At 44.0% G+C, this 23,323-nt stretch overlaps 1 protein-coding gene across 3 annotated transcripts in view; it reads right to left on the reverse strand.

Annotated features, from left to right (window-relative positions):
* Positions 1-4,105: 4,105 nt before the first annotated feature.
* LOC135108340 (serine-rich adhesin for platelets-like) overlaps positions 4,106-23,323 on the reverse strand; it is a 105,058-nt gene continuing 85,840 nt past the window's right edge. For 2 of the 3 annotated variants that reach the window (XM_064019222.1, XM_064019221.1), the window contains exon 3: positions 6,343-11,504. In XM_064019222.1, coding sequence (XP_063875292.1) covers positions 8,506-11,504 — 2,999 coding nt within the window. In that variant the 3' untranslated portion in view covers positions 6,343-8,505. Of the gene's footprint in view, positions 4,171-6,342; positions 11,505-23,323 lie in introns of those variants that run through there. The other variant, XR_010272214.1, reaches the window with a different exon arrangement.

A 23,323-nucleotide genomic window follows, 5' to 3' on the forward strand; every position in this document is an offset into this window, starting at 1 on the left:
ATTGGTGACCATAATGTGTAGTGTGGCAAGCGTAATCCGTAAATTTATGAAATGCGGCAAACATTCTCCGTAGGCTTATGTACCAGTGATACATTTAGAGGTTGAAAAAATATATATGTTCATGAATCCGGATACATATCCAGATCCGCTTCAAAATTTTAGCAATTCTTCCTTGATCCGAGACTTATGTTTACTTGAAAAATTATTGTAATGTGTTGGCAGCATTTTGAGATATTTTAAAGGCAAAGAGGTGTAAAAATGCGCTGCACGGGTACCATTCATGTAACCTCCATCACGCCAACCTAATTAGAATGGTAACAACAACAACAACAACAACAACAACAACAACAACACCACTACCACAACCACCAAAAACAGCAACAACACAGTGATACCAACAAAACCAACCACAACAACAACAACAACAACAACATCAACCAAAAAAACACGAAGAGAACACTATAACATTAGCGGCAACATCAACAACAGCAGAAGAAGAAGAAGAAGAAGAAGAAGAAGAAGAAGAAGAAGGAGAAGATGATAAAAAAGTACCACAAGTAAAGCCGCAGCGCCCTTCTTGATATGTGGGAATACAGATTTGTGTGGAGATGGGTTCCTGTAATAGTATTCCAGGCGCCCCTTATGGGTGACTTGTACGACACGCGAGGAAGATGGAAATGTGTATCTTAGGTCCTCGCCTCTACACCACCACCACCACCACCTTTAGTTTTTATTTTGTTGTTGTTGTTGTTGTTGTTGTTGTTGATGGTGGTGGTGGTGGTGTTGCTGTTGAAGCTGCTACTACTAAAGTCTTGTTGCTGTTGGTGTTACTACTACCACAACTATTGCCACTATTAAATCTACTACTACTACTACTACTACTACTACTACTACTACTACTACTACTACTACTACTACTACTGCTACAGCAAACCCTCTATAAATCGGACATTCATACTTTGGATATCGGATAAATAGGATCCTTTCAGGGACACAGACATATATTTATAGATCGGATAAATATCTTACTGGATTTAGGCAAGAGAGAGAGAGAGAGCGCCGTTCCAAACACTGGTTCCGCTTCACACATGCTCCCCGCCACGGCTGCCGGGTGCACTCTTTAGTGATATCTGTCCTTTTTGAGAGCCATCTGTCCATTCTCCAGCGAAATACGTAAAGTGAATCGTCTGAAACTGTCTTTCCTGCCCTTTTATTCACATCGTAGTGACTTAACACATTTATTATATCCAAAATAGAGAAATATATATCTTTTAATTAATACATCAGGCGTATATTATTGAGAAATTCAGGTGATATAGCAGGGCATGGTAAAGTCATACGTATGTTGCGTGCTTTGAGAAGTCTTGCAATCTGAGGAATACTGAGGAATACTGATTTGCTCTACTCGTTACTCAACACTCATTTGGCAACGCTGGTGTTAGTGTGCCGCGCCGCTCAGTCCACTACGTGCCAGTGTCCATAGGGTGTTGTTTTTAGTGCTCGGCAGACCATTATTATTATTATTATTATTACTATTATTATTATTATTATTATCTACGCATTGTGTTCATGGATTAAGATAGCTTCAAGGATAAGGTCCAGCCGTTTACTCCCTCTGGAAAGCAAATAAGATCACGAGAATGGCTAAAAAGTTGATTGTGATCGAGTTTCACGGAAGGGGAGTCACCCGACTTCAACTCACGGCACAATACGACATGAAAAGCTGGACTCTTCACGACGTACTGAAGGGTGAGGACTGAGTCAAGTGAGTAATGAAGACCGAAGAATGAAGGAAGGGTAAGAATTTGTTTCTCTCTAGAAAACTCGAGCTACTACTACTACTGCTACTACTACTACTACTACTGTCGTCACCACTGCTACTTCTGGTGCTACTATTACTTTGAAACTCTTGTTACTATTCTACTATTATTATTTCTGCTATTACTGCTATCACTGCTCCTACTAATACTACTATGCTATTGCTAAAAGAAGAAGAAGAAGAAGAAGAAGAAGAAGAAGAAAAAGAAGAAAAAGAAGAAGAAGAAGAAGAAAAAAGAAGAACAAAACAACAACAACAACAACAACAACAACAATAACAACAACAACAACAACAACAACTACAACAGCAGCAGCAGCAGCAACAACAACAACAACCACTATTATGACCTTCCACATGGTCACGTCGGTCATAACCATAAAACACACACACACACACACACACACACACACACACAACTATTTGTCCTTCTGATTCGTTCCCACATTTCATATAAAAAAAATCGGCCTGTCGTGTTTACCGCTATATAAGTCACAATACAATTTGTGAACCTACACCAGTCTCTCTCTCTCTCTCTCTCTCTCTCTCTCTCTCTCTCTCTCTCTCTCTCTCTCTCTCTCTCTGAAAAAAAAAATGAATAAACTAGATAAATAAATAAAAAAAGACCATAGTATTAATTCAAATTCCTGTTACAACAACAATAACATCATCATCATCAACAACAACAATAACAAAAAAAAACTACTACTACTACTACTACTACTACTACTACTACTACTACTACTACTACTACTACTTCTACTACTACTACTACTACTACAGCTGCCAGGAATGGAAGTTTTAAGGCAAAATTGATACTAGGTGTATGCAAAAAAAGAAAAAAAAAGGGGGGGAAGAGAAAACGATGACTAAGAAGTAAAGAGAGAGAGAGAGAGAGAGAGAGAGAGAGAGAGAGAGAGAGAGAGAGAGAGAGAGAGAGAGAGAGAGAGAGTGGACACTGGGAGAAGATGGATGGACGAAGGAAGGAGAGTGACAAAGAGACAGGAAGGAGAGAGGAGGATGAAGCTGATGAGGGAGAAGAGGAGGAAGAGAGGAGGAGGAGAAGGAGGAGGAAGAAGAGGAGGAGGATGAAGGAAGCAAAGGCAACAACTTTTCCCCAGTGGAGGTCTCATGTTACTCTATATTCCCCCACACCCCCCACCCACCTTCCCCTAGCTCCCTCTCTTTCAAACTCCCCCTCCCTCCTTCGTGACGTAATGAGCGAGACAAACTTTCGGAGAGAGAGAGAGAGAGAGAGAGAGAGAGAGAGAGAGAGAGAGAGAGAGAGAGAGAGAGAGATAGAGAGAGAGAGAGAGAGAGAGAACCAACCCTTTCACTCTAGTCATTTTTTGTTAACATTCGCGGCACTGTATAAGGTATTTGCACACACGGTAAATAAACAGGGAAAAGACAGTTGATTTTGTGTTTCCCAAGATACAGAACAGACTGTAGTAGGGAAAAAAAAAAACATTGTCTCTGGAAAGCTGTAAGGGAGTTAGGGAAATTTTGTGCAGCCGTGAAAGAGTTATTACCAAGTTTAGAAAGTTCGCTACCAGTTAACAGTGAAGTGAAAATACTTATCCTTCAATTTTGGACGCTCGTTCCTGACTGTTTGGGGACTGGCATCTTAGTGGGGCCTTTTTTTTTATTTTATTGCTCTTGGCCTGTGCCCCTCCTACATGTATATATAAAAAAAAAAGCTCAATCTAAGCTCATCTACCACATATAGACAGCTTGGAACACCTCTCTAATGTTTAGTTCCTCAGGCGTGAGTTTCCTGTCTTTGCACTGAAGAGCATAAAAATAATCACCAAGCAATATGAGGCCATCACACCGCGACACTCGTAGCGTTGGGCAGGACAGGTGTATATATATAGTTAACACACCGACCGTTAAAGAATGAGGTGGTGGTACACACGGGGAGACAGGCAGAGTAATGAACCAATAACGTGCAGACAGGCGAAGATGGACAGGCAGAGGGACAAACAAAATACACAAGAGAAACGTTTCTGCGACTCACGATAGCAAGCCAAAATTTATCACCTTTAACGATGGTCACATGTTAAGCTGTATGAACAACAACAACAACAACAACAACAAGCACCATTACCACCACCACCACCACCACCACCACAACAACAACAACAACAACAACTACAACAACAACAACAACCACTACTATTACTACTACTACTACTACTACTACTACTACTACTACTACTACTACAACTAGGTACTGAAGGGAGCTAATGTCTCCTCTGCTGGCAACTCATTTGAATTGCACACTTACGTAGAGCCTCCCTTCCTGTCTGCCTCTTTCTCATCACGCTGCCTGTTGCTGGCAATGTACAGACCTGAAAGTGGTCGGCACTTAGTACACTCTCTACACCCTCATCACTTAAATTGCCATGTTAAAAGGGGAGAAAAGGGGAGAATTGTAGTGTAGGAACCCCTCTCTCTCTCTCTCTCTCTCTCTCTCTGGCAATAAAAACTCCAACAAACACACAAAACAACACAACCAGACATTACTGCTGCCGGTCACAACTTAATGTCCGCTGAGTGTGTTTCCAGAGACGTGTTAATGGTAGTCGTGGCTGCCCTCCGTAAAATAGAGAGGCGAAGGTCGAGTGTCAAGGCAAGGAAGGAAGGAAGGAAGGATGGAAGGGTACTGGGAGGGAGTGTGTCTGTGTGTGACTGTGTGGGTCTCTTAATGGTCGTGGTGGGTCATTAGTCATGTGTGTGTGTGTGTGTGTGTGTGTGTGTGTGTGTGAAAGACTTTTGGTGTTTTTTCTCTCTTTCTTGAGTTGTTGGTAGTGGTGAAGGTAAAAATCTGCTATTACTAAAGAAAAAAAAAAAGGCACAGACATCTATTAGTACTACTCCTACTCCTAATACTACCAAAACTACTGTTATTGTTCCCATTATTACCTAGTACAAGACTTTAGACACATTTTTGTACTACAATTTCAAACAGTCAGATAAAGAACACACAAAATCAATCTCCATTTCTCTTTTCTTTCATTCTGAGTACCCAAGCAAACAATTTTCCCATAATGCCCTAAATATCAACAAAACATTTATCATCACTATCCCCACCCGCAGTAGCCACACATAAGCAGAATACGAATAAACTCATCTCTCTGTAGTGTGTTATCGCTCGTAACAGTCCCAGTAGAGCACTGAGAAAGCTGGCCAGGAGGGAGACATCAGGGAGATTACACCAAACAGATGCCTCCTGAGACTCAAACACACAAGTGGCGGTATTCGAGTGGCAAAGGGAACTAAAACGCGGTGCTCATATTACATCTTAGGTCCGTATCCTTAAGTATTTCGGTGCCAAATATCCGCTACTTTTCAACAGGATATAGTAGAGGTCACTGGCGAGTTTTCAAGGGAGTTTTCATGGTGCTAGTGATAGTTTTAATAAGGCTTATGTACACCATCACTCTGAAAGAAAAACAACATTCATGAGAACTCAACTCATTATCTCTGTGACCTCTGAAAGTAGTTCTGTCTTATTTTGTCAGTTGGCAGAGAGAGAGAGAGAGAGAGAGAGAGAGAGAGAGAGAGAGAGAGAGAGAGAGAGAGAGAGAGAGAGAGAGAGAGAGAGAGAGAGAGAGAGAGAGAGAGAATCTTGGAAAGGTTACATAAGAATAAGAAGCGAGCAGACACAAAACCACACGCCAAAATTGCATAATATTATAGATCACGAGACAGAGAGAGAGAGAGAGAGAGAGAGAGAGAGAGAGAGAGAGAGAGAGAGAGAGAGAGAGAGAGAGAGAGAGAGAGAGAGAGAGAGAGAAAAGTCAGTAGCAGGAACGAACCTACGTATTTATGCCTAACGTCACTGTACTAAACATAAAATATTAAGAAAAGGGAAAGACTAATACGGCCTCTGGAATTAAGAGGCACGACCTGTCACTCTGAGGGGGATGAGGACTGTAACTATCACGCACGTTTTGTTACTAGACACCAAGTGGGCTGATAGTAGTAGTAGTAATAGTAGTAGTAATAGTAATAATAAAAATAATGACAGCATATTAATAATCAGAAGCAGTAATACACGTCACGATTTCACGAATTTATACGATAATTACAATAATGCTGACTTCTGCCACTATTAGCTTATACTACTACTACTACTACCTACTACTACTACTACTACTACTACTACTACTACTATTACTATTACAAGTATTGCTACTACTATTGCTAATGCTACCACTGGGGAGTCTCGATATACGATAGAAAATGTCCTCGAGGTCAATACACTGTGCCTTCCTGGGGTCGAGGCCGCGAGGGGCGTGGCGTGAGTAGCTGTGCGTGACTCGCGGCTGATTGCTGCCTGACGTGGTCTACTTTTTACCCAATAACATCTCGAATAATTTCCCAGGAACATAAATAGACCCTTGGAGAGAGAGAGAGAGGAGAGAGAGAGAGAGAGAGAGAGAGAGAGAGGAGAGAGAGAGAGAGAGAGAGAGAGAGAGAGAGAGAATACGCAGGCTCTTCCTTACCTCCAGCTGCTGCACTCTGGTGACGTATCGGCCGCTATTTGTCTTCACTCGTCACTGTCTCCGGTGCAGGCGCGGCGCGAGCCATCTCGGTACCTGGCAGGGAACGCAGCACCTCCTGGACCCTGAGCAGGAAGCCGCAGGTCTTGACGTGGTGTTGTGTGGTGACAGGCGAGGCCACTCGGCCCTTGCTGTGAGCTACCGGTGTTACTGAGGTCACGGGTCTGTGTGCCAACTCGGCGCCGCCCCAAGTCTCCCGCAACCAGCTGGCCGCGGGCTGAGGTGCTGACCACTGTGGATGGCCTGCCGTCAGTCTGTCGCGGGTTGCGGTGTTACGGCTGCGTTCTGCGTTTTGGTAAATTTCTTCATTTCTGAAATTTTCGCTGCGTGTCGCCAACTCATCGGGTGTCGAAACTGAGAGAGAATTTCTCTTTGTCATTCTGCAACGTTTTTCCTCGCTTTTTGCTGACACCGCGCAGAGTTTGACCTTCCGTTCAGCTGGCGGCAGCTCTAGGTCATTAGTTCTCGTTTCGTCTGAAGGACTGCCTGACCTCGACCGTATCAAACGAGGGTCGTATTCCTCCAGGGCGGCGCTGCCAGACGTGTCGGAGAGCTCCTCTTCTGCCTTTTCGGTCTCGGCCTTGTCCTCGTCTTCCTTGCCAGGGGCCGGACATGGGCCAAGCGTCATTTTTAACTCCAGCCCACTCGTGAGGAGAGGTGACGGAGAGAAATGCCACTCGTCTTTCCCTCTCTGCACGGGGAAATGAAAGGAGGACTTAGGGTGAAATTCTTCTGTGAGGGACGAGGTGTTGTGGTGCGAGGCGCGGCGCCCGCCGCGGGGGGATGCACGCCCGGGCTCCTGCCCTGCTGGGGGATCCCTGTCTGCCAGCGTGATGGATGCACCCTCACGGTGACGCGGTGTGTGTTCCCTCGAGGCGCGTGGCTGGGTCGGTGCCGCCTCTCCGTCGGGGTGTACACATGAGAGGATTCCTGGTGCCCCTGCCATCCCCTCTTCCCCCGCACCTCCCTGCTGGCCACCGTGTCCGTGGACAGAGTTCGGGCTTGCATCATAGTGTGGCCGCGGTGGGTCATGTGGGCTCCGATACAAGACACTGGATTCAGTAAATTTCTGGTGAAATTGACTTATGAATTTGGCACCACCACCAGGAATTTTCCCGGCAGATATTGGCGTCTTATTATTACCTCCTTCCGTTTGATCCTGACCCAGTGACCTTTGCTGCTCTTCCTTTTCACTTTCTTTCCTTTCTTCTGCCGTCCCATTTTCGCTCTCACTAGTTCTCTTAGAGTTGCCAGTGTATTTAGTAAGTTTCTCAATAAATTCGCAGGTGAGGCGGCGAGGTCCTGTCGCTTTTCCTGAGGCGCCGTGGAGGTAGTGACAGACACCACCGTTGCTGCTCGCTGAATGAATTCGCTCGTTTTCTTCGACAAGGAGAGAAGATGAGCCGAGCGCCGCGTCTTTGTTCAGCGTGATGCGTGTTCTTTCGTTCCGCGTGTCAGCAAGGTTCTGCCTCCCATTGAAAACGTTTTTCTATGAGACGACCTTCTGGTGAACCATTTTCTTTCAGGTCATCTTTAGGAACCAGACTAAGGTTATTCTTTGGCACTCTTCCACCCTCAATGAAAATTTCATTTTTGGATTCCTTTCTCGCACAGACGTCTCTGTGGAAGGGCTCGGGAGGCTGACCTGTCGAAGATGAGTTGTGACCTCTAATAGCGGCGGCCTCGAGGCGGTGATTGGCGGGCGACGGAAGGAGAGGAGGGGGAGTAGGAGAAAATGGGTTGGGAGTTCCCTCGTGGCCAATTTCCAGTGCGATTCTATTTGGGTCCTGGCCATCCTGTTTGGTGGATGATACAGAGCCCCATGTGTGAGTTGGACTGTGATTTGTAGTAGCAGTAGAAGTAGAAGTAGTAGTGGCAGCAGTAGTAATAGTAGTAGTAGTGGTGGTTCTAAGATAACCACATTTACAAGTCATGTTCAAGGCGTGCGTGCGAGGTGTTCTAGAGGCGACGGAGGACTCGATGGGAGACTCCGCCAGATGTCCGGTGTTTGCAGAGCGCCCGCCGCCCCTCGCCTCTAATGGCAAAATATTGACTCGGCCTTCGTCAGTCTCGCCAGATATGTTGGTCTTCTCTACCAACTGTCCAACGCGTCCACTACTACCGCGCGGCGCACAGCTCGTTCATGCCCCCGCCATTATGTAACACCTTCGTCTGTATGGATGTGACGTTCCCCACTCTGCCCCTGGTGTCTCGTCCCGCAGCTGCTGTATGAAGCCTCTGAGTGTGTGAACGTACTTCCAAATGGGTGTTTCTGGTGCCTTCGTCCTCCTTGGTGTTCCTTTCAGAGATGGTGATGCTGCCTCTGCTAGTTTCGTTTCTGGGGATGTTTCGGTAAGGGTGGTGGTGGTGGTGGTTGTTGTTGGGATTGTTGTTGTTGTTGTTAGTGGTGGTACTGAGGAGATAATGACAGGTAGTTGTGTTGGTGACAGGAAATGTGGCTGCGTTGTTATTGTTGTTAGTGGTTGTGATAGTGGTGGTGGCGAGGAGATATTGGCAATGAACTGTACTAGTGGTAGGATGTGTGGAAGTGTTGTTGTTGTTGTTGTTATTGTTGTTGTTGTTGTTGTTGTTGTTGTTGTTGTTGTTGATGGTTTTGGTGGTGAGAAGATATTGACAAGAAATTTTAGTTAAGGTGGGAGATGTGGTTGTGTTGTTTTTATCGTTGTTGTTGTTGTTGTTTTTGTTGTTGTTGCTGTTACTTCTGCTGCTGCTGTTCCTACTGCTGTTGCAGCTGCTGTTGTTACTAGTGGTAGCGGTGTTGAGGAGATACTGGCAAGAAATCGCAGTGGTAGTGATGGGAGATGCTGTGTTGCGGTGAAGGAACTGGCATTTTGTGTTGCTGTTGCTGGCGATGGAGATGGTGGTGGCGGGAGACGCGGGTCTGCTGTTGTTGTTGTTGTTGTTGTTGTTGTTGTTGTTGTTGTTGTTGTTGTTGTTACTCCTATTAGTACTGCTGCTGCTGTTGTTAGTAGTGGTAGTGATGGTGGTGTTGAGGAGATACTGACAAGAAAATGCAGTGGTGTTGCTGGGTGATGTGTTGCGGTGAAGGAATTGGCATCTCGTGTTGCTGTTGCTGTTGTTGGTGATGGCGGTGGTGGTGGAGATGGGAGATGCGGATCTGTTATTGTTGTTACAGTTGTTGTTGATATTGTTGTTACTCTTGTCAGTGCTACTGCTGCTGTTGTTAGCAGTGGTAGTGGTGGTGTTGAGGAGATACTGACAAGAGAATGCAGTGGTGTTGCTGGGTGATGTGTTGCGGTGAAGGAACTGGCATCTTGTGTTGCTGTTGTTGTTATTATTGTTATTATCGTTGTTGGTGGTAATGGTGAGAATGGTGGTCGTGGTGGTGGTGGTGGTGGTGGTGGTGGTGGTGGTGGTGGTGGTGGCGGCGAAAGGACATCTGTCTTGAAGAAATGGACACTTAATGGTTTTGGCTGCGGTGTTTGTGTTGTCACTGACGGTGGCTGAGGCGGGGGCGACCTTGGCAGTGGTGACAGGATCATATTTCTGAAGGAAGGGACAACTAGGGGTGGCTGTGGTAGCGAAACACGTGTTGGCGGTGGCTTCGGTCATGGTGGTGGTGATGGTGGTGATACTACGGGTGGCAGGCGTAGAAATAACATCGATGGTGGTGCTGGCGATAGGAAAACCAGGCTGGATGGAATCATGGTTTGTAACTTCGGTAGGGAAGGTAGTGGTAGCAGTAGTAGTGGTAGTGGTGGAGGAGGTGAGGGAAGAAGAACTCTGCTGGAGAAACCCGCATGTGAACCTAGTATCGTTCCTGCGTTGCGAAGAATCCACACTAACGAGAGTATTCACGGACGACTGGGTGCTGGAGGAGTGAGGCTCGCTAATGGAAAAGTCCACCTCGCGGGGACTCCACGATTTCACGGTCACTTCCTTGAGTGAGTCAGATGGACGGCCAACCACGCCAGGCAGGTATTGCGACGCCTCATGTGGACTACGCTGCGACTGGTAATGAAGTGTACCAAGTGGGATATTATCAGGATTATCAGGACTACGTGGATTAACTAACTCAGGTGGACTGTTAGTGGAGGCAGGTGCGTAATTAGCTAGGCCAGGTGAGGAGTGATGACTTAAAGTAGCTGCGCCTTTATCCTTGCCAGGCGGATCCATATGTGGGTCAGATTTTTGTGTTTCTTTGCCAAAATTGAGGTGCGCCAAGAAGTCACAGACAGGTGCGGCGCCAGGCTGACGAGAGGCAGCGTCCAGGTACTCACACACTCGACCTCCCTGTGACTGGGAACGAGAAACGACAGAATTACCCTCTCTTCCTCCTCCTCCTCCTCTTCTCTCTCTTTTTTCTCCTTTTCCTTCTTCATTTTTCACTCCCTCTTTCCTCGTTTTTGTTTCCCTGCGTTGCCTGCCTGCTTTTATCATCACAGCGTTATTTTCTGAGCTTCCATGCCTTTTTATTAGTCTCGCATCCCTTTCCTTTTTGTCTGGTGTATCTCTTCCTCCTCCTCCTCCTCCTCCTTCTCCTCCTCCTCCATTCTGAGTCCTCCTCGAGTCACATGGCTGAGAGACTTCAGTTCCTCCACTTGGTTTGTTGACATCCCAGGAGGAGGAGGAGGAGGAAGAAGAGGAGGAGGAGAGCGATGAGGATGAAGAGGAGAAGGAGAAGGAGAATGAGGATGAGGAGGAGGAGTAGGAAGCGAAGAGAGGGAAGAATTCTCTGGCCTGCTGGAGGTACTGGCACACGGGTCTCGTAAAGGAAACGTTCTGAGAGGCTCTTGGTCGATTTCCAGTTCTCTCCACGTTTTCTTTGCCGTCCTCCGCCTCGCGCTGGCTGCCGCTCCCCTGCTCCTGTCGAGGCTCCACATTCCCTTTCCTTTCCATCTGTCCCACTTCCTCGAGTCTAATTTTCCTTTCAGCGTCCTCCACTTCTCCACGCCTTTCTCTGTTTCCAGTCAGCACTTGTCGCTCCTCGCCCTCCTCCCCTCCAGGCTCCTCCTCTTCTTTCCTCTGCTTCTCCTCCAGTGCCTTCAGAATGGCCCTGCTTCTCTCCAGTGCCTCACACACAGCCATGCTTTCTACGCTCCCTCTCTCCTCGTTTTCCCTGATAACGTCGCCACCTGCGCCAGACAGAAGGAAAAAATACATATTTATACAGATAGATTCTCCTTTACGGTGGAAAATTTTTGTTGTTGTATAATGGAGTTTAATTTCAAAAGAGGGAGGGAGTGTTGCCAGATATCGCTTATCCCTGAATTTTCTCTTAATATTTTTCCATTTGGAGATACGTACGTTACGCGAGACAAAAGAGAGACGAAGAGATGAAAAAAGCCTTCCTAAGCACCGTTTCATAAAGATGATAGTGAAGAAGGGACCCAAATAATCGGATTCTATTCAATATTTATGATAGGCTTATTATACTCCTGAAAGACGCGAGGAAGATTACGGTGGAGAGAGAGAGAGAGAGAGAGAGAGAGAGAGAGAGAGAGAGAGAGAGAGAGAGAGAGAGAGAGAGAGAGAGAGAGAGAGAGAGAGAGAGAGAGAGAGAGAGAGAGAGAGAGAGATTGTGTATGTGTTCCAAAGTTTACCTGTGGGAGGGAGAGGAAAAGGAGAGGTACTGGGTGACTTACTCGTCGGGATGAATAAGGGTAATGATGAAAAGTCCAGAACAGTGCTGGAGTGAGAAGCGTGCGGCTAGCAAGTTCAGAGGAGAAAAAAATCTGTGGAAATAGCAGCTAGAATTAGCGAGATATGCAACTCCGCAGGGGAATGTGAGAAACTGGAGACAGTTAAGGAAAAAAATAAACGAGACGAGCTGTTTGTAACTTTATACCTTATTTACTAATGGTGTGTGGGTGACGTTGCCTCGCCTCACTCCCACACACTGCAGGGAGGACAGCAGGGAAGGCAGAAACTATTGTGGAGAGAGAGAGAGAGAGAGAGAGAGAGAGAGAGAGAGAGAGAGAGAGAGAGAGAGAGAGAGAGAGAGAGAGAGAGAGAGAGAGAGAGAAATATAAATAGATAGACATCCTATTCAGCACATCTAGGGACCTACACATAAGAACATATACACAAAATTCCCGGGATGACATTGATTCTTGAGCCAAATTACTGTTTCATCATGATCATAAATTAATGGAAAAGAAAATACTATGGTCTCGAGGACACTTCTGGCGGCAGTATGAAGCTAACCAACTTTATGCACCACAGTCTCACAAACAGGAGGTGCCATAAACATTCAGACACCGTGTTGAAATATAGTGATGCGAATTATGATAGCGTTCACGGAGACTAACACCACGAAGAGAATGGCTCCTATACTGAGACACTTTGTTCTCTCATAAGGACTATTTTTCAATATAGAGCACCCGTTAAACTATCATTAGAACCACGAAAACATTATTAGAGTCAGTTAAAAGTATGCGAAATGATACGCCGAAACGAAGCACGGACCAGTACAAGGTGATATGCCACTAGGGGAGATATGCAAAGGGGAGAGGAGGAGTGTTCGCCGAGGATGCTGGAGATGAATCCCGATGCAAGAAGAGAGGAAGACTAAAGAGAAGTTTTATGAATGCCTTGAAGGAAAACATTACGGTGACAGAAAAAAAGACGCAGAAGAAAAAAGTGAAGTTGATATGGGTGATCTGCCGTGGCGACACCTTTTGGAGAAGTCAAAAGAAAATATACGACTAATTAGAAGACTTCTGGATTGAGGTACTGTATATAATCGCCTCAGGGAGTGGCGTTACATAGACCAATTAATTTGATGTTTATAAATCGAACAGAAATTAATATATTGACTACTGAACTGCTTATAAAGATCAAGAGCTAAGGATGTATTGGATGGAGGTAGATACTATTTTTATTTTTTTTGGGGAGGGAAGTCTGCAATATTTTTTTTGTCTGGAAAATTTGGTAGAACATGACATCACTTCCTGGGACACCTGTACATCACGATACTAGCTAGCCAACACAGCAAGGCAGGGGTGGATGGTCTGTCACGCATAACCTCACAGATGATCTATTTAAACATGAAGCACCCCATTCTTAAACGTCTCGACGCCTCATCTTACTTCCGTCAGTTTTAAAAGGCTCAAGTGGAAGATATTAGAGTCCTGAAGGGTGTTTTTGTGACTCTAGTGATAGCTTTTATAAGAATTCTGATTATTAATAAAAAAAAATGCAAAAGTCTGGCTAATCATCACTATAACCTGCGGGAATAGCCATAAAAAAAAAAAAAACGTTTATAAATGCGGACCGAAATGATGATAGATGAAATTCTTAGGGAAGGAAGATGCACGTAAGTGACAAATAGTGACAAGTGAAGTATCAGGAAGAAGGAATAAACAGAGGATGAGGAGGAGGTGTGTGTATTGCGTAACAGCTCCTAGCCAGTCCCTCCTGACCCTCGAGCTGACGATGAATCCCTCCCTCCGGAACAGATCCACCCCGCCTTCCTGCACCCACCGCTCACACCGCACCAGGCCAGGAAAAAAACACTCAAGATATATGGGCATTATGAGCGTGAACCGAGAGAGGGAGATGTGGAATGGGACTTGTGTATCTGACAGCGCTGCCTTAAGGAGACTACATATATATAATGAAATTGATTGACTGCATATAGTTGTGTCAGATGAGTCAACAGATCATTTACTACGACAACTTAACAACAGGAAGTATCATCCTTAACTTAATAAGAGCCTTTTGAATGTCATCTCGAACATAATGCAATCCCTGCCGTGGTAGTGAAGGGATCAAACATTAGTTAGATACAATAGAAAAGATAATTGTGTTAAAATGAGTCACCAGATGATCTAATACTACTTGACAACAGAAAATATCCTTAACTTAAAAGACTTCCAATGACATCTAGAGCATAATTCAATCGATGGCGTGGCGCTGAAAGGGTTAACCAAGCGTAGGTGCTGCGGGGATCAGTTGCCTGCCGTTAAAGAGGATGGAATGTTTGCCCACCTGCCGGAGTGATGCGCTCAGGTGACAACACACCGACACCACCTGCCAGATTTGAGGGACTTAATGTCAACAGATTTCCCGTTTTCCATTGAGTCGTAGAAAGAACAGATGAGGGGCATACTGAGGCATTACGTTGGTGAGTTATGTGCTTATTGGGAGGAAGGTGAGTCATGTGAAGATAGAGAAATAAGGGGTAGTGTGAATTGCTGCGTACGAGATGGATAGAGTGGTAGACAGATACGTATATAGATAGATACATAGATCATTTTTTTTACATAAGAGGGGATACAAAAGGCAGAAAAAAAGCCCATTAAAGGTGCTAGTCCATAGAGAGTAGTGCCAAAAGGGCAGATGGATAGATAGATAAATAGACGTATAGACAGATAGATAGATTCCTTTTCAGAGAGAGAGAGAGAGAGAGAGAGAGAGAGAGAGAGAGAGAGAGAGAGAGAGAGAGAGAGAGAGAGAGAGAGAGGGGGGGGGGTGGGTGACAAAACAAATCCCTGGGGAGCGACACTTGATAATTACGGAGGTCAGAGTGGTCTGGCAACTCAGGACTTCTCTTAAACTCTCGCATTAAACATCCAGGAAACAATATGAAGGAGGAGGGGGAGTTTCGATGAAGTTCGCGAGAGAAGGTCAACAAAATCCGGTTAAAAAATTGTGGGGTTCGTTAGCAGAGCAGCGTTTGTGGGATCCGAACTCATCTTCAGATACAAGGCTAAGAGCTAATGGGTCTTACGGTTTCTTAGTGGGAAGGAATGTGAGAGTTTGGAAGTATGAGGCAGCCAGCAGTGAAAGATACTAAGGAGTCACGGTTAGCGATAGAGCAACATGCTACACTTACTTCCACTGTGTTTTTTGCGTTTTAAATAATTTCTAAGTCCTCCGATCTGCTTCAAATCTCCTTACGTAACTTGATAATTGATGGAGTATGAGGAAACCTAGTGAAAGTTAAAGTACTAAGAAGTCACGGTTAGTAGAGAAGTGAAATACAACACTCACTTATAATGTGTTTTACGAGTGTTTTCTCAATCCCAAGTCCTCCGATGCTGCTTAATCAACCTGCTCACCGCAAATCGCAACAACTCACGGCACTGAAGTTTACTATACAGAATATTTATAAACTCCTATAAGACAGAATAAAAAAATACTTAGAAGTGATTTTTCCAATGTCTAGCAAGTTTGATGTATAGAGTAGGCTGTGGAACAAAAAATAGATATCCAAGAGTGGTAGTTGATTGAGAAAAGATGAGGCAGCCCGTAGTGGAAAAATTATATTCTCCTTACATAACTAGGCAACTGATGGGTACTTAGCAGATCAGAGAATGCAAGACTGAAGGAAAACGCTAAAGACAGTGGAGGTAAATGTGCTGTTACTTAATTTTTGACCGTGACTGTACAAGGTGGACGGATGAACAAATAGATGGATTGATACGTCGACCAATAGATAGATAGACAGATAAACATATACAGATATAGACAGGTATAGATAGATGGCGGATAGACAGGCAGACGCAGACAAACAGACACGATAGGCAATAGATATAGTTAGATATATAGACAGTAGTGATTAGTAGGTAGATAGATAGATAGATAAACAGACAGACAGAGGGAGATGGGAGTAGATATATAGTCAAATAGATAGACTGAACTGATAGATAAATAGATATATAGATGGATAAGTACATAGATAGATAGATAGATAGAGATAAGGACAAACAGATAGTCAAAAAGACAGATAGATAGATATGAGAGAGAGAGAGAGAGAGAGAGAGAGAGAGAGAGAGAGAGAGAGAGAGAGAGAGAGAGAGAGAGAGAGAGAGAGAGAGAGAGAGAGAGAGAAATTCAGTTACGTCAAGATAAAAATAAGAAAAAAAAATGACAAAACACACACACACACACACACACACACACACACACACACACACACACACACACACACACACACACAGACACGCGCACACACACAGCCTTTCTTTCATCTTTACATTTCAAATCATACTGGACGAAGCTTCACGAATAATAATAAAGAAAGAATAAAAGATGAAACTGGTAAAGAAACCCTTGATGGAATAATTAAAAAAGAAAATAGATTACACATGAAAGGGAAGAGAGAGAGAGAGAGAGAGAGAGAGAGAGAGAGAGAGAGAGAGAGAGAGAGAGAGAGAGAGAGAGAGAGAGAGAGAGAGAGAGAATGAATGAATGAATGAACGAAAAGAAAGAAAGAAAGAAAGAAAGTAAGGAAGGAAGGAAAAGAATAAAAAGGAAAAAGAAAAGAAGAAAGAAAAAAAGCAAAACAATAAAAAGAAACAAGAAAAAGATAAAAGAAATTAAGAAACACAGGAAAACAGACAGAAACCGCAACTTCTTCCCTCCCCCCTCTCTCTCTCTCTCTCTCTCTCTCTCTCTCTCTCTCTCTCTCTCTCTCTCTCTCTCTCTCTCTCTGTCGTGTGAAGTAACCGTATAGTGTGTGTGACGTTTACAACTCTGGCATAAAAATAACAATAATAACAAGACCCAAAATAGCAAGAAGGGAAGAGTCACGCCAGCTAACGAAGAAGGCGCTGATGGAGGAGGAGGAGGAGGAGGAGGAGGAGGAGGAGGAGGAGGAGGAGGAGGAGGGGCATCCGTTGTATAATGACGGGAGGGAGAGAAGGAGAGGAAGGGAGTGGATGATTTTTCGAATGAATAAAATTTGCGTATTAAAACTCCGCAGAGATGTTCCGAAAAAAAAAAAAAAAAAAAAACAGACAAACAAAACAATGCGCTGGACTGGAAAAAAAAAATAACAAAAATGAATGAATAAATAAATAAATAAATAAATAAAATAAAAGGAAAGACTGAAAATGCCGGAAAAAAAAAACTGAAGATATTATGAAATATTTAATAAGGTTAGAGTCTGGAATGTGCACCTTGTTATTCTTCGTCTTTAGAGAGAGAGAGAGAGAGAGAGAGAGAGAGAGAGAGAGAGAGAGAGAGAGAGAGAGAGAGAGAGAGAGAGAGAGAGAGAGAGAGAGAGAGAGAGAGAGAGAGAGAGTCCGAATGAAATGGAAGCGAGGGAATAAAAAGAAAGAAAATAAAGAAATAAAAACAAACAGAAATAAAACGGAAGCAGGGAGACACTGATAAAAGGGAAAGGAAATGAGCGAAATGAAATGCAAGAAAAGTGGAGAAAGAAACGAAGGGAGATTTGGAAAGGGGAAATAAATAATGATGACAAAAGGCGGTGTGAAGTGGAGAGGAGGGAGAGAGAAATGCGAGAGTGAAGGGATGAAAATTGTAACATACTTCTCTCTCTCTCTCTCTCTCTCTCTCTCTCTCTCTCTCTCTCTCTCTCTCTCTCTCTCTCTCTCTCTCTCTCTCTCGTTCCCTTACTCACTTCCTCTCTCCCTCCACCCCTTCCTCTTCTTTCCCTTCCGTCCCTTCACGCTATTGATCTGTGTCTTCATATAAATAGCTAGGAAGAGGGAGGGAGGCTTGGTGGGAAGGCGGGGGAGGAGGAGGAGGGGGCGAGAGAGAGAGAGAGAGAGAGAGAGAGAGAGAGAGAGAGAGAGAGAGAGAGAGAGAGAGAGAGAGAGAGAGAGAGAGAGACGGGGTAGGGTATTACTTTAGGATCTTGAAGTGATACCTCGGTACAGAAGTAGGTCGATTTCTATGCCTCTTTCTGTCCTCCTCGACCCCGCGGCGCTATAAGGTGCAATCTGCGGGGCGTTACTGGCAAAGGGAGGCGCGGCGTTCTGAGTGACGGCGCTCCTTCTCATCCGCGACTTTTTTCCCTGCCACATCATGGGTGAGATGTGGTATAGGTACGTGAGCTGGTGGTAGTCTGTGTGCTGGGGGAAAGTTTCGGTGGAGTATGTGCTTGCCTGCTTGCCTGCTTCCTTGCCTCGCTGTCTGCTTGCCTGTCTGCCTGCCTCTCTGCTCTGATGCGTATCCGTTTTCTTTCCTGCCAGCCTGCCTTCTCCCTTCCCTGCCTGCTTGCCTTCTTACTTGTTTGCTTGCTTCTCCATTCTGTCTGCCTATCTGCCTGCTCGTCTATTTCCTAACCTGCCTGCTTGCCTGCTTGTCTCCCTGCTTTTCCTCCCTGCCTGCCTGCCTGCTTGTCTCCCTGCTTTCCCTCCCTCCCTGCCTGCCTGCCTGCCTGCCTGCGTAAATGTTTGCGTGATATATGATGGAAGGGAGCCACTAATGGTTTGAAATGATACTTTTTTTTAAGTTTCCTCTATTTACGTAATTCCATTTTTTCAATGACGATTTGAATCATAAGGTTTCTTTTATTTTCTGTTTTATTTACTGTTTCCTAACGTGAAGAAGTAAAGATAACGAGGCTTCTTTGATCTTTCCTTATGTGTAATATTATTTTTAGTGAGAAATTGAAATCATGAGCTTTTAAAGAATTTTCCTTCTTTATTTGTGTAGAGTAAATATCTCCTTTTTAATCCACGGCGTGCGTTTGGCGTTGGGAGGTGGAGCGCCTCGCCACAACCAGCTGGTGATATACACACGGATTTTACGTTAATATCTCCACATTAACTTGATGAACAGTCTCCTTCCTCTCTTCTCCATTCTGATGCATGTCCCGGGCTGAGCTAATGGACGATTCCCTCCCATCCAGGCGTCCTCTCCCTTCCATCTGTTCCTTTCTTACCCCGCCTCACGTGATTGGTCGGGTTAGGCGAGGCACGAGGCTGTCTGCTGGTCGCTGGATGGAAGGCCGCGATCCTCACCGAGCTGGTTAACCTGAGCAGATTACAGGCACAGGTGTCTCCGCGCTAATTGGCTTGTTCCCAGCGGAGGGCAGTAAGGTTTGCAAATCCATATTAGCAGCACAAGGGTGGCTTAGTTAATTTTACAGCCTGTTTGTAGGGGAGGGCATTGCTAGGGGAATGTGGGTGCCTATTACCGCCAGAATCTTGGTCTTGTAAGGGCTGAAGTACCTAGGGATTTTCAAAGCTAGTGATCGCGATGAAAAAGTGAGGTGGCATGAAAGACGTATTGAGAGAGACAAATCATGAACTTGGTGTATCATGAGTCTGTTTCTTGTGATATTATAAGGTTATAGACTCGATGGATAACAGTTTTATTCTTCAAGTACTTGTGAACAGTACATCAAAGGACATGCGGTGTTACTACTACTACTACTACTACTACTACTACTACTACTACTACTACTATTATTATTATTATTATTATTATTATTATTATTATTATTATTGTTGTTGTCATCACCATCATCATCTTTTGTTACTGACTAAGCCAAAAAAAGAAAAAAAAAAAAAAAACGCTTATCTTGAAGAAAAAGACCGAAAAATGAACTGCTTCAGCCAGCAAACACAAACAATTCAGTAATTTCTGTGTGTGTTCCTACGTACTCGTAAATCAGTCTTAGCCGAGCATTATGTATACAAAAAAAGTTTAGCTTGAGACAGGAAGAAAGGGACGAAGTTTGCCTTCAGCCATCAAACGCACTGATAGTTCCTGATAAAGTCTTCTGAAGTGCTTCTACGTAAGTCAGTATTAGCTAAGCGTTACATAAAGCATTACCACGGAAACGGATTGAACAGACGGGAGTTTGGCTTGCATCCATCAAACACCATGGCAGTTTCTGACTAGTTTTGCTTTTCATGGGGTTTCTACGTAAACCAATATTGGCTAAGCATTCCATAAACAAAAGTGTATTGTGGAGAGAGAGAGAGAGAGAGAGAGAGAGAGAGAGAGAGAGAGAGAGAGAGAGAGAGAGAGAGAGAGAGAGAGAGAGAGAGAGAGAGAGAGAGAGAGAGAGAGAGAGAGAGAGAGAGAGAGAGAGAGAGAGAGAGAGAATGGTGGTTGGAAGGAGTAAATAGAGAAAAGGAGGAGGAGGAGGAGGAGGAGGAGGAGGAGGAGGAAAGCTGACAATAAAATGAGGCGTAACAGAGGAAATGGCAAATGGAAGAAAAAAAGAAGGAAAAAGAAGTGAGGAAATGGAAAGCGAATGAGAGAGAGAGAGAGAGAGAGAGAGAGAGAGAGAGAGAGAGAGAGAGAGAGAGAGAGAGAGAGAGAGAGAGAGAGGCAATTTTCCCTTCAACCATCAAACAGTAAACCAAATTCTTCCAGCAATAGTTTCTGAGGGGGATCTTTTCAGTCTCAATGGCGCCTAACCGCACACATTTCCTGCCTGAGCGAAGAAGGCTCCCCGCAATGAATCCACTGCTCTCGGCGTATCGCGACGAAGTGCTGTGACTGGAGCAGCGCCGCGAGTGTGCCACTTCAGCTTCCCTTCAGTGACTTACTTAAGCACCTTGAATTGGCTCCTGTGGTGACGTTGATTACTAGGGTGATGTTAATTAAGGATTCTAGGTCTAATGGTAATGGCTACACACACACACACACACACACACACACACACACACACGGGATGATGCTGAAAATAATAATAATAATAATAATAATAATAATAATAATAATAATAATAATAATAATAATAATAATAATAATGATAAAAATGATAAAAAATAATAATTATAATGATAACTTACAGACAGAAGTAGTACGTACATGGCAAAACCTACACACACACACACACACACACACACACACACACTTTTATGGAGACGAAACACAAAGAAGAGAGACAGAAAGAAAAGGTGAAAACAATATAAAAATCTACCGGGCATAAAATAACAGTTTCCCCTTCCCAACGACAGCCCTGGAAAGGAACAGCCGGGCCGATGGCAGCTATTATCGTAAAGCTGTTTGAAATACCCGCCCGCACCCCGTGTTTGCCCTCCAGGGACGCCAGCGCCCTCTAATCACATACTGAGTTGGTAATAAGAATAATAATAATCTTCTGCGAGCAATTTGGGGCGGAATCTTGACTACTGAAAGGATGGGAGCTGGGGGAGGAGCGGTGGGAAGTCAGGAGGGCGCCGGGAAGAAGGGAAAAATCTGGTAGGAAAGGTTTGTTGGTCACGTGACGGTCAAGGTAACGCGGGTACTGATGCCTCGCCCACTTCCTGCTTCCTGCTTCAGTAATCGCCCTCTCTCCATTAGCTTCTCACGAGACGCAGGGATATAAACACAGTCCCCTAAATAGTAAGACTCTCTCCTAAAAACTGCTGCTCTTTCTTGTGTTTTAGGATGAAGCTATAACTGTTCTAGGAAGGAGTTCAACGATCTTATCTGCTTCCTGCTTTAGTAACTCCCTTCAGTGGCTTCCGACGAGACATAGGGATGGATATACAGTTTCCTAAATGATACGACTCCCTCCTGAAAGAGAGAGAGAGAAAAAAAAAAAACTGTTGCTTTTTCTTGTGAGTTAGATTAAAGCTATATCTGTTCTAGGAGTTAAACGTTCTGATCTGGTTCCTGCTTCAGTAATCCTTCCCTCCACTAACTTTTAACGAGGCAGGGTTATAAATACAGCTGGCCACAAATGAAACTTCCAAAAAACTGCTGCTATTTCTTGTATTCTGAGATAAAGCCGATAAAACAATATCTATGCAAGGCGCTGAAATGTCGTATCTGCTTCCTGCCTCGGTTTGCCCTTCCCCCAAGACATGGCCAGACAGACACATAGGAATACAATCCGCAAATACAACTAAAAAACTGCTGCTCTTTCTACTAGTACATTGTGATAAAACCATATATATATTCAAAGTTAAACTGTCTTATTTGCTCCCTGCTTTAATGATCCCTCCAGCAACACTTGACCAGGGATAAAAAACTGATAAACTGATGCTATTCTTGTATCCTGAGGTAAAACTATATCTATTGTAGGAGTTAACCTGTCTTATCTGCTTCCTGCTGCAGTTATCCCTCCCTTCAGACATAGGGATAGACAAATAAACTCCAAAAAAACAACTGCCCCAAAACCGCTACTATTCTTGTATCCTCTGGTTAGGTAAACTAAACATACTCCAGGAATTAATCTGTCTAATCTGCTTCAGTTATCCCCCCCATTTAGACATAGGGATAGAAAAACAAACTCCAAAAACTGATGCTATTCTTGTATTCTGAGATAAAATTATGTCTATTCTAGGAGTTAAAGTCTTATGTTGAGTGACCTTCCTTCAGTGCCAGACGCAAAGACCCCCCCAGTAGCATCTCTCTCCTTCCTTGCCCTTCCTGTCTCTGCTCCTCTCGCTGACACTCCCTCCTCGCCGCCTCCTGTCCCCAGCACACCTTTCTCCCAAACACTGCCCAGATCCCATCCCTTTTCATGCCTCCTGGTGCCGGATGCTGTTTGTACTGGGGAGGAGGAAAAGGAGGAGGAAGAGGAGGAGGAGGAGAAAATAAAATAAAAGAAAAGAAGAAGAAGAGAAAAAAAATAAGAAAGGAAGAAGAGGAAGTAAAGAAGAAAATAGAAGAAAAGAAGAAGTGAAGAAAAGAACGGAATAATAATAATAATAATAATGATGATAATAATAATAATGATAATAATAATAATAATAATAATAATAATAATGATAATAATAATAATAATAATAATAATAATAATAATAATAATAATAATAATAATAATAATAATAATATGATGATGATGATGATGATGATGATAATGATGAAAAGAGTCTGGAAGCTGCATAATATTCAATAATCTGACCTATTGTGAACGTATATTACAGTCCACGTAAGCAATTTTGAAGATAAATGTAACACAAAATGAAATCAGAAAAGCATATGCAAGTTTAAAGCAGCGACAATAAATTATTTATTTCTTCGTCACACAAACGCTTGGGAAAAGATGAAGAGGAAAGCGATGAGGAAAGCGATGCCAGCGCGTGGAAATCAACAAAGATTAAACACTCATACAAGCTGTTGTTTTCTCTTCCTGTTACATGCACCACCACTTCAACAACTCCAAGAGGAATAACGCCACCACCACCACCATCAACAGCAGCAGCACCACCACCACCATCACCACCAACAGAAGCAGCAGCAACAACATCAACACTAACAACAAAACAACAACGATAATAAT

This window comes from Scylla paramamosain, chromosome 17, assembly GCF_035594125.1.
Source record: "Scylla paramamosain isolate STU-SP2022 chromosome 17, ASM3559412v1, whole genome shotgun sequence".
Taxonomy (NCBI): Eukaryota; Metazoa; Arthropoda; class Malacostraca; order Decapoda; family Portunidae; genus Scylla; species Scylla paramamosain.